The sequence below is a fragment of the Ictalurus punctatus genome, chromosome 10 (assembly GCF_001660625.3).
Source record: "Ictalurus punctatus breed USDA103 chromosome 10, Coco_2.0, whole genome shotgun sequence".
Lineage (NCBI taxonomy): Eukaryota > Metazoa > Chordata > Actinopteri > Siluriformes > Ictaluridae > Ictalurus > Ictalurus punctatus.
Window position 1 is genome coordinate 12,455,298 of NC_030425.2, and position 17,333 is coordinate 12,472,630.

The 17,333-nt window shown below is 41.5% G+C and overlaps 2 protein-coding genes and 1 non-coding gene across 4 annotated transcripts; 1 reads left to right on the plus strand and 2 right to left on the minus strand.

Moving 5' to 3' along the window:
* Positions 1 to 546: 546 nt before the first annotated feature.
* On the plus strand, positions 547 to 10,539 carry btbd2a (BTB (POZ) domain containing 2a). 2 transcript variants are annotated; one of them, XM_017478137.3, is made up of 10 exons: positions 547 to 641; positions 1,391 to 2,199; positions 2,627 to 2,746; positions 3,376 to 3,532; positions 4,078 to 4,183; positions 5,119 to 5,316; positions 6,750 to 6,942; positions 7,061 to 7,148; positions 8,744 to 8,890; positions 8,973 to 10,539. In XM_017478137.3, the coding sequence occupies exons 2-10, from the start codon at positions 1,574 to 1,576 to the stop codon at positions 9,132 to 9,134; spliced, it is 1,797 nt and encodes a 598-aa protein (XP_017333626.1). In that variant the 5' UTR covers positions 547 to 641; positions 1,391 to 1,573; the 3' UTR covers positions 9,135 to 10,539. The 2 variants fall into 2 exon arrangements, with proteins under 2 accessions (XP_017333626.1, XP_017333627.1); XM_017478138.3 differs by having other exon boundaries at positions 1,391 to 2,109.
* LOC108271000 (elongation factor 2) lies at positions 10,326 to 16,073 on the minus strand. The gene is made up of 13 exons (XM_017478136.3): positions 15,926 to 16,073; positions 14,410 to 14,624; positions 14,124 to 14,305; positions 13,800 to 14,011; positions 13,333 to 13,511; positions 13,127 to 13,232; positions 12,657 to 12,909; positions 12,339 to 12,534; positions 11,814 to 12,180; positions 11,376 to 11,729; positions 11,062 to 11,244; positions 10,849 to 10,981; positions 10,326 to 10,765 (listed from the first exon to the last, which is right to left on the minus strand). The coding sequence occupies exons 1-13, from the start codon at positions 15,926 to 15,928 to the stop codon at positions 10,572 to 10,574; spliced, it is 2,577 nt and encodes an 858-aa protein (XP_017333625.1). The 5' UTR covers positions 15,929 to 16,073; the 3' UTR covers positions 10,326 to 10,571.
* LOC124628621 (small nucleolar RNA SNORD37) lies at positions 13,003 to 13,070 on the minus strand. Its single transcript, XR_006983208.1, has one exon. It is a non-coding gene; the product is annotated as a small nucleolar RNA SNORD37 (small nucleolar RNA).
* Positions 16,074 to 17,333: the final 1,260 nt, after the last annotated feature.

A 17,333-nucleotide genomic window follows, 5' to 3' on the forward strand; every position in this document is an offset into this window, starting at 1 on the left:
ATATTTTGAGATACTGGATTTTTGATTTCCATGAGCCGTAAGCTGTAATCATCAAGATTAAAATAATAAAAGGCTTGAAATATTTCACTTTATGTGGAGCAAATCTAGAATATATGAAAGTTCCACTTTTTGAATTAAAATACGGGAAAGAATGAACGTTCCCACAAAATTACATTTCTTTGAGATGCACCTGTACAGTAGCAGCTTATCAGCATGAAACATGGTTCATTGGTGCTTTTGACTGTGCATCTTCCCGCACAACAATCCCTACTTCAAGTATCTTTTGGTTGAGAAAAAAATGGTTGGAGTTTATTCATTTTACAGTTATGTGGCAGACACTTTTCAGAGGAGAGACATTACAAAATACTAACAGTAATAGGAAAAGCTGACGTTAGTCCAAATGACCACCAGGTGGCGGTGCTGACAATATCGTAATGTATCGCTACCTGAGAAGTCCGTCTCAATCCACCAGCCTTCATACAGAAACGCTGACTCATGAGGCAGCACTACACAGTCAGGCTACATGCTGCTGTTGTCACGCACGCATGCGCAGTGTGCCAGTTCTCTAGGTGAGTAGATATCAGAACAGACATTCTAAAGAGTTTCTAAAGGAATGATTGCTTCCGTCTTTAGACTCACCGGTAAGCGTGTCATTATAGGCTATTAATAATATAATTGTGCTCTTTACGGGTACTCTTAGGTTTTATATGACTTTAACCCTATTTAAATAGCCCAACCTTTCCGAAAATGTTGACAGTAAATTATTTCGAACCCCTGGCAGGTACAGGTTACGAATTTAATTAAACGGGAACAGTTTTATTTGAAAAGATCTCTAAATGATCATTGTGATGTAAATGTAATGGTTGAAGGTGGTGTGCTGTTTGTGAATGCTATTTAAATTCATTTAGAAAGTTGATTACAAAATATTAACACTCTTTAACTCATAATTCCTGACTGGTTTGAGCCTGAGCCAGCATAAACAATCATTTTATTATTATAGTCTGGAACCAGACTTTAATCCAGGCTAGTGATGAAGGCCTCTGATTGTGATGTCAGGCTAAATAGATCAGACTGGCAGTGCAAAAATGTCTAAAACATCAAATCAAGTTTCTAAATCAATCAAGCGAAACTACTCATAGGGGAAATTTTCACAGGAAGAGTATTTTTGTTGCATGAGAGAATATTAGTCTTTTTTTTTTAATAAATAATGTTATGAATAATTAATGCATGTGATAACTGATGTTTAGTTGTGTAATGCTGAGCTAAATCGACAACAAATAAGTTAAATAAAAATGAATACATTTAAGCTACATATCTGTGAGGTGACATTTGGTTTGTTGATAGAATGGGAAATTATTAGAAATTATATACACACTCTCTCTCTCTATAGCCTGTATGGTGCCTGACATAAGCTGGGGACATTGGAGTTTAACCAAGGCCGGGAGACAAACGTGAGGCGACGTGTGTTTATGTAAAAACACTACATTTTATTTGTCATGGAAGACAGTGAAGTGACGGCTGGGCGAGCCATCTCTCTCCGCCCTCTCGACTCATTTAGCCCGTATTTCTGGTTATGCGCTGTTGCGTGCGTATATTCCAGCCCAGCCTGCAGTGCTCGCCGTGCAAGATGGCCGCGGGTGAGAGCAACAGCCGCTCCGCTTGTTTAAACCCGCCCAATTCGGGCTCGCTGGGCAACGCTCGGCCGAGCAACGGCGCTCACTCGGTGCCCGTCAGCAACCTGGGCTCAGGGTCTGCAGGGTCTGCGGGGAACGCTGATCCCCAGGCGCCAGGCCTCGACCGCGACACCGCGCTGGTGTCCGCGAGCACAGGGAGCGCGCAGAATCCTCCGCGGCAGCCTGCGCCTCACAACACGGCGAGCAGGGACGCTCCGCGCGCCGCCTCCAACATGAACATGACGGCCACGTCGACGTCCGGCGCGGCGGCGGCATTATCTTCATCATCCTCATCGTCCTCGTCATCTTCCTCATCATCTTCATCTGCGGGCGCGTCCGCAGTCTCGGCCTCTGTCCCCGGCAGCCCAGCCTCAGTGCTCGTGTATCGTGAACCCGTTTACAACTGGCAGGCGACGAAAAGCACGGTGAAAGAAAGGTTCGCGTTTCTGTTCAACAACGAGGTGCTGAGCGACGTCCATTTTTTGGTGGGGAAGGGGATGGGAGTGCAGCGCATTCCTGCGCACAGGTAGGGCCGAAATGGGGCCAATGCAGTTCTATAAGTCATTTGTTTACCTTTTCTTGATAGCTAATGAGTAAACATAGAGCCCCGAAACGCAGGCAGAAAGCTAGAAAGTGTTTACGGAAAGATTATTAGCCTGTAAATACCTTTTATCGCTTGAAGACGGAACGGTTTAACATGTTCAGTTTTGCATTTTGTAAACAGCTTGTGTTTGAAACCAAGCAGGAAACCCGCTGTTATGCGCTTTCGCGTCTTTCTTTGCGGCTGCTTCTCTTGTGGGTGTGATGTTTATAGGTAAACACGCAGCATCCGATCTCTGAGTCTGAAAGTTCACCAGGCTATTTCACCTTTAAATAACCCTTTACCCTACAGTCCTCATCATGAAGACCTCTTGTTATTCAGCACACAGTGATGCCTCTTTGCGTCTCGACAGATTTGCCCTCGCCGTTGGGAGTGCAGTGTTTGATGCCATGTTTAACGGCGGCATGGCCACCACATCCACCGAAATCGAGCTTCCCGACGTGGAACCTGCTGCTTTTCTGGCCCTCCTTAAGTAAGAACATCAGCATTATTGGGCGGTCATAATGATCTTTAGTAGCCCAGTGTTACATCTGATCGTGTGTTTTGCATGTCCTTGAGGTGTCCTTGACGTTAAAGCAGGGTCTCAGCGCTTACACTTGAGTGCAAAAGATGCCCCCCCCCCCCCCCCCCCCCCAGGTTTCTGTATAAATGATTTATCTTCAAATTGCCGAAAATTCCAGAAGCAGTCCTACTGAACTGATTTTTTTCCTTCCATATCCTAACATGGACCATTTGAGTATTTTGTTACTTGAAGGAACACCTGTGAAACCTTTTAAAGTAAATGTGTAAATTTGACATCTTTGACCTCTTCATTTTGTCCCATGCCTGCATGGGACGTGTTACAAATTTGAATCACAAAGCTGTTTAAAAGCCTTAAAGAAATGGGGAAAATGAAAGTGCACACCGTCACAGTTACACAGTTCTCCATTTAGTCCACCTCAAATGTACCAAATCAACCAAGAAATGTTTCATTTGACAAATTTTAGTTTAAAAAAAAAAAAAAAAATTTTTATGACCACCAACTAAATAGATTTTTCTGTCAAACTATTTGTTTAGTCCATAGCCATATAGCAGCCATGACTGATTTCCCACCCTCTGCAGGTTTCTGTACTCTGATGAAGTACAAATTGGGCCAGAAACAGTGATGACCACATTGTACACTGCGAAAAAATATGCAGTTCCTGCGCTCGAGGCACATTGTGTCGAGTTCCTGAAGAAGAACCTACGAGCTGACAATGCTTTTATGTTGCTTACCCAGGTAAGAGCTGTGGGATTTCCTGTAACCTTTGGTCCAGGTAAAAATGCAGCACTGGTGTTTGTACAAGGGTGTGTGCATGACTCATAATTTACTATAAAACTTACCAGATTATAACATACATCCCACTAAGGAACTAAATACATGCCTTGAATTGATGTACAAATAGCAAAAATGCAAAAGTATGTTTTTAGTTATAGACTAGCTATAACATAGCATAGTGCCATTTCACCTACATTGGTACATTTGGTTACAGTTTGTTGATTTCTAATGTCTGTCACAGTTGTTTTCATGTGCACGCACACTAAATTATTGATGTTTCATTTGGCTTCGTGTATCGGCTGTTTTTAAGTCGTTATGAGTTAAAAGCAGATTACATCATTATGATCATTCTAAAATAACATCATATACATTGCCTTGCTGTATCAGAACCTCAAGGTAATACCTTGACTACTAGAAACAGATTTAAAAGTACTGCTTTAACTCCCAGAGCTTGAAAACAGGTGTTCTGATGTAAAAATCTTTTAAATGTCTAATTTCATTTTCAGGCACGGCTCTTTGACGAGCCACAGCTTGCCAGCCTTTGCCTTGAGAACATAGACAAGAACACTGCAGATGCACTCGCTGCTGAGGGCTTCACTGACGTTGACCTTGGTATTTATAATTTCATTGTCTGATCCCAGACATACAGAACTGAACGTGTGTACATGCAAACCAATAATTTGATTATGATCTGATTTAGGCAGCAGACAATTACAGAATTAACATGAAGTGTTTGGTTCCCAGCAATTTGCTAATGATTACAATTTTGTATTTATTAATATATGAAATGTTTTTTTTTATCCATCTAGTTACATTTAAAGTTGTGGAAAGTCCACATGACAAGTTAGTTGCTGTGTTATAGCAGCTATAAGCTGACCACCAACCTCTCTTTTTTTTTCTTCCTCTTGAAGCTAATAAGACAATAGACACAGCTTGTCATGTTACTGAGAAATCAGAAACTACAAAGTCCTCTTTCCTGAATATTTCCCTTGGTGTAAAACATACTGACACAATAGACTTCTTACATAAATGTATAAATTCCAGAAATAAACATCTCAATGAAGAAATCTTAAGCATATTTACCATTGCACATTTAAAAAAAATCTATTTATCATTAGCCTTGTAGATGTAGATCTTCCACCATATAAGTTCCTGCGAAGTAGTTGTTACTATGGATATTATGTTAGAACATGTTAGAAAGAGCACATTAATATAAACGTATGATTTTAATTACAGCCAGTATTATTCTTATTGTTAGTTATAGGAAATTAATCAACATCTTCCAAACAATCAGATGTTTCTGTGTGTTTTGACTAAAAAAATGGAGAAAAAAATAAGTGCTATGAATATGCAAATGTTATGTAAATGCATGTAAATGTGATGGATGACTCACTGACAGAAACTCTCACTTTTTGCAGTTCATAATATATATATATATATATATATATATATATATATATATATATATATATATATATATATATATATATAACATATCGTCATATTATTTTGTACATTATTTTATAAATTTATTCGTGGTTTTTTAGACACGTTGGTGGCAGTATTGGAGAGGGACACACTCGGGGTGCGGGAGGTGTGTCTGTTTGGAGCAGCGGTGCGTTGGGCTGAGGCTGAGACTCAGAGGCAGCAGCTGCAGCCCACACCAGAGAACAAGAGACGAGTGTTGGGCAAAGCCCTCGGCCTCATCCGCTTCCCACTCATGACCATAGAAGAGTTTGCAGCAGGTAATAACATGCTCTCTGTTAGCCATAGTTAGCCAGTGTTATTTAATTTTTTTATATTTGTTCATTCGACATGAATGTCATTTTTAAAATTAAAAAGAGAGTGTAAAAGAACCTGAGCCATCTCTTTCACACACGAGACTAGGCACGGGTGCAGTTGAGTATTTAGAGTCTGAAATTTGAAACTTGAAACCTTGTATAAAAAATCTCCCAAAAGGAAACAAAAAGACCAGATTCCCTAATTGTTCTTTTTCTTAAAGAGATATTTTTGAGAGCGGGTCTTGTATAATAAGTCCTGCACTGTCAGTATTTAAATCGTTGTTGTTATTGCTGAGAGAGCATGACTGCCAGGAAAGACAGCTCACCGAGCCCCCCCCCAAAAAAAATCTAGTGCGGCAGTGTACAATGCTGGTTAGTCAAAAACATATAGTTGCTTGGCTTAGTTTTGGTTTGTAATGCCACGTTCCTCTGTGAGTTTGATAGCCACCGTGTATAATACGAACGTGTATAATATGAAATTACAAACACACAATCAGTGGCAGCAAAGGGTAGAAACATATTGTGTTTACAACAGAAGTGGATTACATAGATAAAGGGTTTTCAGTGCAGTCCTCATCGCCTTACACGGAGAATCTGAGAGTACTGAATTATAATTAAATGGGGTGGGGGTTGGGGGTTGGGGGTTTGGGATGGAGTGTCCAGAGGAACTGTTGTGACATTTTTGGGGAGTTGCAGCCAGACACAAAAGGGCTGAGAACTACAGGACAAAGGAACATAATCAGATAAGCAAAAATAGACAATAATAGACAGAAATGCATTTTAAACAGTACTTTGAAAATTGCACCCGCGAGGTAACCATTTGATTATACACCATGAATAACCATCAAACCGAAAGAATGAATTATTTATACTGATTACTTGTTTCATTTGAATCCCAACAGACATTTAACTAGCTAGCTATATTTATTTACAAATATGTAACATAAACAAAAGCATCCAATACTCTTGGACTGGTGCAAATAAGCTATAAAAAGCTAGGGTTAGGGTTAGCTAATGTTAAGTATATATTTATTGTGGGTATTAAAATGTTAAATACTTCTGTCATTCATGTCCCAATGCATCTATGTGTCCTATTTCACTTTGAGAGTCTAGATAAGAATTGCTTTAATACTGGCAAGTCAGTCAGTGATACAAAAAAGCTCTTCCTGGCTGGCTCACTGTCCAGTTTGGCAAAAATTAACAAGAATTGTCAGTTTTGCTCCTTTAACAGCTACATACTAAGTTACAGTGGATAAAAGCGTCTGTACTACATTTACATTTATTGATTTGGCCATCACTATAGTGAATTATTTAACAGTCTGTCTGAGCACTCCATAACAAATGTCTCCTTAGAATACACTCTTGCGCTTATCCTTTGTTGGTTGTTTTTGTTTCAGGTCCAGCTCAGTCAGGCATACTAACAGACCGGGAGGTGGTCAGTCTGTTCCTGCACTTCACCGTTAACCCCAAACCTCATGTGGAGTTTATTGATCGGCCACGTTGTTGTCTGCGAGGGAAGGAGTGCAGCATCACACGCTTCGGCCAGGTGGAGAGCCGCTGGGGATACAGTGGGACCAGCGACCGCATCCGGTAATCCTAACAGCAGAGGTGTAGGACAGTATATTGGGGCAGTATAGGTTGGGTGGAGCTTTTAAAGTATTACTGTGATGCACAGGCTAGATTATCAATTATCCATCATTCTCCTTAGGTTTTCTGTCAATCGCAGGATATTTGTGGTGGGATTTGGGCTTTACGGCTCCATACATGGTCCAACTGACTATCAAGTCAACATCCAGGTAGGGCCTGTGCATTCTACATAATGTTCTTACTTGGCTTTCACAAGGACATTTCAACCTGTGTCAGAAAATATTCTGTGTTGTAGGTGTGTTCACATGGTTTTTCTGTATAGTTGTTGCTGCTTGCCAAATGGGCTGGTTTGCTGAGATTCATTATTATTTAATTAGGGTAGTATTTCTTTTCAGGCAAACACAAACTCAGAGTCTAAGGCAGTGTTTATTTCTTTATATTTGTAATTATAGCTGTAATTGTATTATATTCCTAGCTTTTAGTTATAGTTAGTGCTGTTAGCAAGCTAGGATTGTAATATCAGTCCTTAAGATATCCTAAAGTGTCCTGTAGCCCACATAAAGTGTATGTGTAAGTTTCATTTTCATCTTCAGCATCCACATACAATGAGGGAAATAAGTATTGAACGTGTCAACATTTTTTTCAGCAAATATATTTCCAATGAGGTTATTCACATGAAATTTTCACCAGACATCAGTATTAACTCAAGAAATCCGTAAATATAAAGAATTCACAACATTAAAGTCCATATATAAAGTTATATGTAATAAAATTGAATGACACAGGAAAAACTTATTGAACACACTAAGAAAAAGCAGTTCTCCAAGGCAAAGTAAGAAAAGGAACCAACTGAAATTCGTAAGTAATTATATGTCCTATCTGTGCAAATTAATGTCAGCTGGGTTAGTCAATTGATGGTCTATAAAAAGGCTTTTTGTTACCAAGGTGTCACACAAGAAACATCTCAAGATGCGTCACTCCGTCATCAACCATACACGCACAGAATATTTCTGTCCAGGGAGTCAGAAGAATAGTCAGAAGTGTAGCCCAAGAGCCAAGGACCACTCGGAAAGAGCTCCAGAAACACTTGGAGGCAGCAAGTACCATCGCCACAGAGAATTCACTAGGCAATGCACTCCACTGCTCACGCTCACCCGCAAGACTCCATTACTAAAGAAGAGGCATGTCGAAGCTTGTTTAAAGTTTGCTACAACTCATTTGGACGAGCCTATGAAATACTGGGAGAGTGTAGTCTGGCGAGACGAGAGCAAAATTGATCTTTTTGGCTGTCATACTCCACACCATGTTTGGAGAAGAAATGGCAGTGCACCCTAAAAACACTATACCAACAGTGAAGTTTGGAGGTGGAAGCATCATGGTGTGGGGCTGTTTTTCATCACATGGTACTGGCAGACTTTATATAATTGAAGGAACGATGAATGGAGCCCTTTACCGGGAGATTCTTGAGAAGAATCTGCTGCAATCCAGGATCTATGCTTATAGGGCAGAGTCCATCACCAGTTGTGGGTGGGGCCTGTTCCAATGTGACATCACATGGAGAGAAAATGAAAACGACTAATTTTGTGACACTGTTTATGATTTATAGGGAATATGAAAAAATGAGCAGGTGGATTTTTACCATTGTAGGGTGGTTGTGTACACATACTGCTGACACATTTATGTTCAAACACCTTGTAAAAGTGAATTTTGCATAATAACTACTTTAATGGCAAAAAAATGTCCTTGTGAAACCAGCTATATGAAATTGGTTTATACAAAACAAAAGTCTTTCTACATACTGTAGATCATTCACACGGACAGCAACACAGTCTTGGGGCAGAACGACACTGGCTTCAGCTGTGATGGCACAGCTAATACCTTCCGTGTGATGTTTAAAGAACCTGTGGAGATTCTCCCTAGTGTCAACTACATTGCCTGTGCAACACTTAAGGTAGTATTCTGAGCCTAGTGTTTATAACCATTCAAATAATTTTAAAGTAATATAAAAAAGATGTGTGTTTGGTTTTATGTAGGGACCAGACTCCCACTATGGGACAAAGGGTATGCGCAAAGTCACTCATGAAGCTCCGGCTACAGGTACTAAGACCTGCTTTACCTTCTGCTACGCTGCGGGTAACAACAACGGCACATCGGTAGAAGATGGACAAATTCCCGAGCTCATCTTCTACACATAATGATGGATGTGGATGTTTGATGTGTGTGGACTTCACTACTTGTTCCTTTTTCAGTGAACTGCTCTGGTGTACACATCAGCAACCAAATAATTTGTTTTTATTTTTTTTTTTGTCTGAGCATGAGAAATCTATAACATACCCAGTTGTGCATTGGGTATGGATGTTTCTTTTTTTTTTGTTTTTACCTGTGTAGCACCTCATTGTATAAAGCTGGACCTATGACCAAATTGTGACATTTGATTGGTCAGATTCTGTCAATAGAGCTTCAATGCTCAATAACAGAGTCATGTCAGTTTAGTTTAGTGTTAAACGGGTCTGAACTGGGTCCATATTTTGGCTCTAGTAAATGTTTAGAGGTTCTGAGTTGCACTGACGCACTTTTGACCCAGACGCATCTGCAAAACGTGTTTGGGCAAAATACACTACCATTTGTTTAAAACAGACTGTTATGTTTTCTGAGGCATAAAAATGTTGAAAATAGTGGAAAAGTATGTTTACAAGGAATGCTGAACTGTAAATGCCCTTGATAATATCCAGTACAAATTCCAATGGAGCACATGCATTCAAAATGCTATTCTACTATTTTGAACTGAATAATGAGGATAACCTAAATGAATGTATATCGACTTCCCAATCTGTGTACTGCTTATGTGCTTTGTTATTGTACAAGTGCTGTAAATACATCATGTATGTTCAATTAAAGTCTGTACACTTAGTGTGCTTCAGTAAGCAATGCATGCTCACTTGATTTATACCTGATCCTTTTACAGGTCATAAGAGTTTCAATCATGCCAAGTCAAATCGAAATATCTTTGGGTTCATTCACTCAAATGATACGGACATGGTTTCTATTGGAATATAATTGATATCTATGAAGTAGACAAGATCTTGAACAGAAGCAAATGCTTTTCTACTCAACCATGCCCCACAAATAAAATGCTGTTAAGCCATCTTAAATTAATTTAACTATTAATTAAAAATTAAATAATTTAACTACAACTAGAAGACTAGTCAAAAGCTGGTACAACTTCTATTGTTGCCTGATTATAGGTTTGTTATACCAGGTACTTGACTATTTCCTACCTACTGTACACAATAAGCAGGAGAGAAAGAGAAAAAAGGTACATTGTTCAGCCATGCAACGCAAGAAAACAAAATGTTTTAATTGAAAATAAAACACAGGATGCAAGATACAGGAGTTGATCTTTGTATTTAATACCATTTTTAGCCACATGTGTAAGCCATGGCATAAGTATCGAATAGCCATGAATTGACAGAACATAGCAATGTCCAGACAACACAATTTCTCTTATTAATATGTTTAAGTTTATCGATCGCATATTTTTGGCAAGCAATAGTGCTCATGATGTTCTGTACAGTCCAGTCCCTCTGTGGGAATGTGAGGGGAGGAAGGGAGAGATGAATGCTCCTGTCCCATTACAATTTGTCCAAGTAGTTATCCAGAGCTGGAATTCCTTCCTTGAGACCCTTGCGCTTGCGTGTATCAGCCACGACCTGAGCAGGCTTGGTGCTGGGTTCCATGGGATCTCCAGGAAGGATCTGCCAGTGATCAAACACACACTGTGGGAAGGCCTGACCAGATGTGTTGGAACGAAGGTCAGCAGTGAAGCCTTTGGGGAAAAGAACAAGGAATTATGCCCAACATTCAATAAATCTAAAAGGGAAAGCTAAAACCTGCAAGGGCTTCACTTACCGAAAGATTCATTGACAGGCAGGTAAGCCTTGACCACAAACATAGGAGTTCCCATGACCTGGGACTCCTCAAACACCAGGCCTCTCTTCCTGTTCAAGACACCATAAATGCCACCAACAACAGCCTCAGGGCACTGTGGGCAGAACAAAGTATCAGGACACCAATCTACATGAACACAAGTAGGAATTCAATACAACTTGCTAGCTCCCTCACCTGGATCTCCACCAGGTAGACAGGCTCAAGGATTCTGGGCTCAGCCGTAAGCTGGCAGGCGTAAAGCACTCTGCGGGCTGTGGGAATGATCTGGCCACCACCACGGTGAATGGCATCTGTGTGAAGTGTAACATCATGGATATCGAAGCGAACACCACGCATGTTCTCCTCACAAAGCACACCCTGGGAATTGAGAAATAAATAAATAAATAAATAGATAGATAGATAGATAGATAGATGCATGCATGCTTTGGATAAACAAACATGTTTAAGAACACTCGGGGGGGGGGGGGGGGGGGGGGGGGGACCCTCACCTCCTTGGTGGCCCACTGGAAGCCAGCCACCACGCTGTCCTTGATCTCATTAAGGTACTGCACTCCCTTGGTAACATCCACAAGCAAGTTGGGGCCAGTTCCATCAGGCCCGAAGCACCAGATCTTACGCGCCTCAGTCACCTCCCACTCGTACTTCTCAGCCAGGTAACGGGCACGTGCCTTCATCTCCTGCCTAGATGCAACCTCACCCTTATCAATATCCTCAGGCAGACCTTCAGCCAGGGGACGGGCCTTCATGAACAGACGGTTGTGCTTGTTTGGGGACTTGGACAGGCACATTTGTTTCGACTCATCAGACACAGTCTCTCTGTAGGATACAACTGGGTCGGATTTCTGTTGGACACAGGTTGGACATTATTTAGAACTCAAGGTGCACATTCATACTATTGAAAAACACAGCCAAGGACATGGCAGTACCTTCAGTGGAATGCAGGCATGGTCCTCTTCAAGATCCTTTAGGCAGATCTCAAGATGCAGCTCACCAGCTCCAGCGATGATGTGCTCTCCAGACTCCTCAATGATACACTGTACCATAGGGTCAGACTTGGCCAGACGTTTCAGACCCTCCACCAGCTTGGGCAGGTCAGCAGGGTTCTTGGCCTCCACAGCTACTCTCACCACAGGGCTGACACTGAACTTCATCACACGCAAGTTATGGGCTTGCTCAAAGGTGGAAATGGTCCCAGTCTTCACCAAAAACTGGTCCACACCAACCAGACCCACGATGTTACCGCAGGGCACATCCTCAATGGGCTCAACATAACGGCCCATCATCAAAATGGTCCTAATTGAAAAGTCATAGTTACAATTCCAGAAAAGAAAGCATTATATTTTCATAGAAAATTACTCACGTTTCAAGTGCCACAAGCAAAGCACCCAGCATATACACTGCGCTTCGAAGAATAATCATGTATATACCACAAAGCATAAGAATCAACCAACCTCTGAATGGGTTTGATGTAAAGGTCCTCCTTCTTTCCAGGGGTGTAATTTGGTCCCATAATGCGCACCTTCAGGCCAGTGGACACACAGCCAGAGAAGACACGGCCAAAGGCATAGAAACGACCCTTGTCAGTAGTGGGCACCATCTTGGAGATGTACATCATAAGGGGAGCTTTGGGGTCACAGTTCTTAATTCCTTTATAAAAATGAATAAAAAATTAAGTACCGGTACTAACCATAAAGACAAAATTAGATACTTGTGCATTTGCTACTTGGTCATGTCAGATAGTTTTCCAGGCCAAAACAAGCTTATCCTACCCATAGCAGCCTCATCATCACCAGGTCCTTCATACAGCAGTTCACAACGGTATTTCTGAGCAGTGACAGGGGAAGGCAGGTGGATGGTAATCATCTGAAGCAGGGCCTCTCCAGCAGGCAGCCAGCGACGCATTACAGCCTTTAGCAGGGGCTTGCCTTCCTTCTCCTTATCCTCACTGTCCAGCTTGATGTCCAGCTTCTCAACCAGCTTAGCAGTCTCCTCCTTCTTGAAGTTCATGATGGCATCGAAAACCTGTGAAAAAAGAAAGCTGCACTGAAGGACTGAAGATTTAAATTGGTCAAACCTGGAAGTAGTTACATTTTATGCTTCCACTGCCATTATAAACATCAGACTGAAGTCTTTCATCACTAGACAGTCAGGTCAAAGTGAAGAATATGCAAGTCATCACTCATTGGCACAAAAACAAACCTACTAAAATAACTTTAAATGCAAAGTTATTTTTGCTTACTTTGAAGATGGGGTCCAAGATGAGCTGAGCAAAGGTCCTGGGGAGCTTCTTGCCATCAGGACCATTAGCGGTCTTGCTGAATTTTCCAGTTGCAGGGTCAAAATATCTAAACAAAAGGCAGAAGTTGTTACAGTGCACTATGCATTACCACCAAAATGCATAAGCTTCCTCGCTAATCTTGAGCCATCCCAAGAGGGGGGCCTTACCTGTCACCCCACAGTTTCTTCATCATATCCTCCACCTTCTTGCAGCGCTCTGCTGGTCCAAGTTGGGAATCACCCTTAGCAGCAAACTTCATCACGTACATCTCAGCAAACTGCTTAAGTGTGAAGGCCCAACCATGCAGTCCAGACCCAAATCCAACAGTACCAACAACTGGATCAATCTAAAGAAAAAAGATTTAGGATCAGTCACATTCTTGAAGCACTACCAACATGAGAAATAACCAATTCAGTATTATAAACGTACAAGGCACGCCAAAAGTTAGCCAGCCATTATAGATAGATCAACATCAAAATGTTATGCTACCTAAAATTAATCAGAGGCACAGAGTAGCACTCAAACTGTTTAATATGGTTACACATACACACAAAGGGGGGGGGGGGGGGGGGGGGTAATGTATGTATGTATGTATGTATGCATGCATGCATGCATGCATGCATGCGATTCTCACCATGATGTTTCCCATAGGTCCATTCTCATCCTCTCCATAGGTGGAAATGATTACGTTGACATTCTCCACAATACGCTGGAAGGTCTGATACAGTTCCTCTGGTTCCAGCTGCAGCTCCAGCAAGGCACGGTCCATCTTGTTCATCATCAGAACAGGCTTAATCCTCTCACCAATAGCCTGTCTCAGCACAGTTTCTGTCTGCACACACACGCCTGGGAGAGGAGCAAACAAATCAGGGTTGGAATTCATGCCATATTTAATGAAACTGGCACATTCTGCTCCATAAATGTCTTTACCCAAATGATCATAGTATTTTACACTCACCAGACACACAGTCAACCACCACCAGGGCACCATCAGTGACACGCAAGGCAGCGGTCACCTCTGAAGAGAAGTCAACGTGCCCAGGGGAGTCGATCAGGTTGATCAGAAAGCCAGAGCCGTCCTTGCACTGCTTGATAAAGGCCAGGTCATTTTCGGCGAGCTCATAGAACAAGGAGATGGCACTGCAGAAATAAAGATGTAAAACATCGACATGAAGCAAAGCTAGCTTTAATCTGAAACACTTTAGCAAAAAGGTCATGCTCTGTGTGAAGCCAAAAACACTCACGTGGATTTGATGGTGATGCAACGCTCCTGTTCGTCCTTTCTTGTGTCAGTAAAGCGGGTTTCTCCTGCACGCGCTGAAGCGATGATGCCAGCCTTGGACACCAGCGAGTCAGTCAAAGTGGATTTGCCATGGTCCACATGTGCAATCACAGACATGTTACGGATATTGGACTTTTTGTCCATGATGGCACGGATCTGGTCTACGGTGAAGTTCACCTGAGAGGGGACAAAAGCAAAACTCATGATTTGAGCAAAATTAATACAAGGCTTATGAGTTTCAAAATCTCAAAAAGTTATGGAATTAAAAAAAAAAAGAAAACAAAGAAGGTGCACCACACTGTCACACAGATAGAAAGCAAATATTACAGAAGGGCAGAGACACGATTAAAACCGCATCACCCTAGAAGGCAAGAGTGCATCCCAATTCACGTACTTGTGCACTATTCTGTGCCATTTTGTAGTATAATAAAGCGAGTAGTGAACACTCCCCCCCAAAAAAAAAAAAAAAAATCCCTTTAAATAACCGGGTGACGCACTTAATAAACCGAAAAAAATAAATTGTGGAATATCCGGCACTTCACGGTCAGCAGGTTTAATTACATAGCAGAAAGGGAGGGGCTATCAGACTCAAATATTGAATGAAAAATAATCTTATAGCGTTCATACATTACACGGTTGAGTACATGATGTACAAGTGCGTCATTTGGGACACGGCGGAAGTGTCCATGCGGAACAGAAGGGCAAATCCCGGAAACATGGAGATTAGTCATAACCGGCAAACGCCAAGCACGCAGCTCAGAACCAAACCAAAAGCAGCACTGAACGGATAACTTGTCAAAACGTCGAAGTTGAGATGAGGACAGCTCGAACCGAGTAGAAATCCTGCTTCCCATGAAGATCCGTTATATCTGGTAAAGCCGGGATTCTCTGCGGTTTAACGTCGGGCGCCACATCAGCCGCTAACAGGCCACGTGTAACTACAGCGCACCAGACGCAAGAAACGGGCCGGCAAACGGCTTTAAAAACATACACATACATTTTCACCACACAGCTCCAACTGGCTGTGATGTAACCCTAAAACATACAGCGATACAAGTCAGATTCAGAAATAACGCTCAATATGAACCTTTACCCCCTTTAATGAAAACAAGCGTAGCTACAAAACTAGCAGGCTAATTAACCATTTAACCAGCGGCCAACGCCTGGAAATATCACGACTGCTGTCTAGAAAACGGCGACGTGTAGACATATTTGAAGCCGAATAAAACGTTTCAAAGACACGCTATTTCTTAAAACCGCTAACAAACATTAAACAGACATTATCCCGCTACATATGGACGACACGGTAAGGCCCAACACGAAACACAATAGGGCTGCCATTTTGCTTTGCTAGGACACTAAATGGTAGCTCCAAAATATATATTTATAACACTTTTGAGCGTTCAAATGGTCACCCAAGGATGCGATGTAATGTATATGCCAGTGTATATGAGTGATGCAGTAACAAATAGACTCACCATTTTGACGGATGTTGTTGGATTCGCTGAGTGGAGGAGCAGACAATTTTTTACACTGCCTACCTCACAAGGGCATAGGCAGGGAAGAGACCGTTGACGTCAACACGTAGGACTATATAGCAAGTGTGCGTCACGCGTAATGTTGCGTGGCGACGTCAGGAAACGGTCGTTTTTCAAACCGATGCTATTTTGAACATCTAGTCTACTGTATCTAGTCTACTACATAGCACATTCCTTAATAACTTACAAAGTGCACATATATAGGAATAAGGTTACCGTTTGAGAGTTGGGCCCCAAACTGTAAAACTACCATTTCTGAATAGAAAAAAATGGCCAAGAATATTTTAATAGAAATATCAACACAGTAAAAGAATAGTAGAGAGAGTATAGATATTCAATTAAATTCTATTCATACTGACATCAAACGTCCATGTGAAGAGTGCATTTATCAGAATTATATAAACAATATAAAAGATTAAACAATAAAACAATCGCACATTAAAATAAATAAATACATAGATAGATAGATACCGGTAGATAGATAATTTCAAACAATATTCAAACTAAAATTGTCATTAGTAGACACTATCAACAGGTGGCACTACTGCTCCTGTAGCAACACTGTGCCAGAAAGTCTTTGTAAACCCCGATGATTGACTTTTCATTTACTGTAGCCATAATCGTAAGTAAGTAAGTAAGTAGTAGTAGTAGTAGTAATAATAATAATAATAATAATAATAATAATACATTAGATTTATTTTTCAGCCGACTCTTTTATCCAAAGTGACTTAGACAAAGTGGTTTCCTCCCCCAGTCCAAAGACATGCATGGTACGCTGATTGGCATGTCTAAAGTGTCCGTAGTGTATGAATGGGTGTGTGAGTGTGTATGTGATTGAGCCCTGAGATGGATTGGCACCCTGTCCAGGGTGCACCCCGCCTTGTGCCCTGAGTTCCCTGGGATAGGCTCCAGGTTCCCTGTGACCCTGAAAGGGATAAGTGGTATAGAAGATGGGTGGATGGATGGATGGACAATGTAGGGTTGGCATTTTAGGGGTTAGTTACGGAAGAGGTGGGTCTTAAGCTGCTCACAGAAGAGGAGGGTCTTTAGCTGTTTTTTGAAGATAGTGACAGATTCTGTGGTCCAGATTGAGGTTGGAAGTCCATTCCACCACTGAGGGACAGTTAGTGTGAAGGTTCTGGAAAGGGACCTTGAGCCACGCTGAGTAGGCACTACTAAGTGTTGGTCGCTAATCGATCGCAGATTGTGTGAGGGAACTTAAGTCTTCCAGAGAGTGTTGAGGTAGGGGCGTGCTTATCCAGACAAAGTCTTTTATGTGAGCATCAAGGCCTAAAAATTTGATATGGGTAGCTACAGGAAACCAGTGGAGGGAGATGAAGAGAAGTGT

Bases quoted from the DNA above. Each gene is read 5' to 3' on its own strand.
- btbd2a (XM_017478137.3), top strand. From the start codon at position 1,574: ATGCGCTGTTGCGTGCGTATATTCCAGCCCAGCCTGCAGTGCTCGCCG. The intron at 5,317-6,749 runs GTAATAACATGC...TTTTTGTTTCAG, and splicing joins CATAGAAGAGTTTGCAGCAG to GTCCAGCTCAGTCAGGCATA. The intron at 6,943-7,060 runs GTAATCCTAACA...CATTCTCCTTAG, and splicing joins GGGACCAGCGACCGCATCCG to GTTTTCTGTCAATCGCAGGA.
- LOC108271000 (XM_017478136.3), bottom strand. The intron at 14,012-14,123 runs GTGAGTGTAAAA...CTCCTCTCCCAG, and splicing joins GGTGGTTGACTGTGTGTCTG to GCGTGTGTGTGCAGACAGAA. The intron at 10,766-10,848 runs GTAAGTGAAGCC...TTTTCCCCAAAG, and splicing joins GCCTGTCAATGAATCTTTCG to GCTTCACTGCTGACCTTCGT.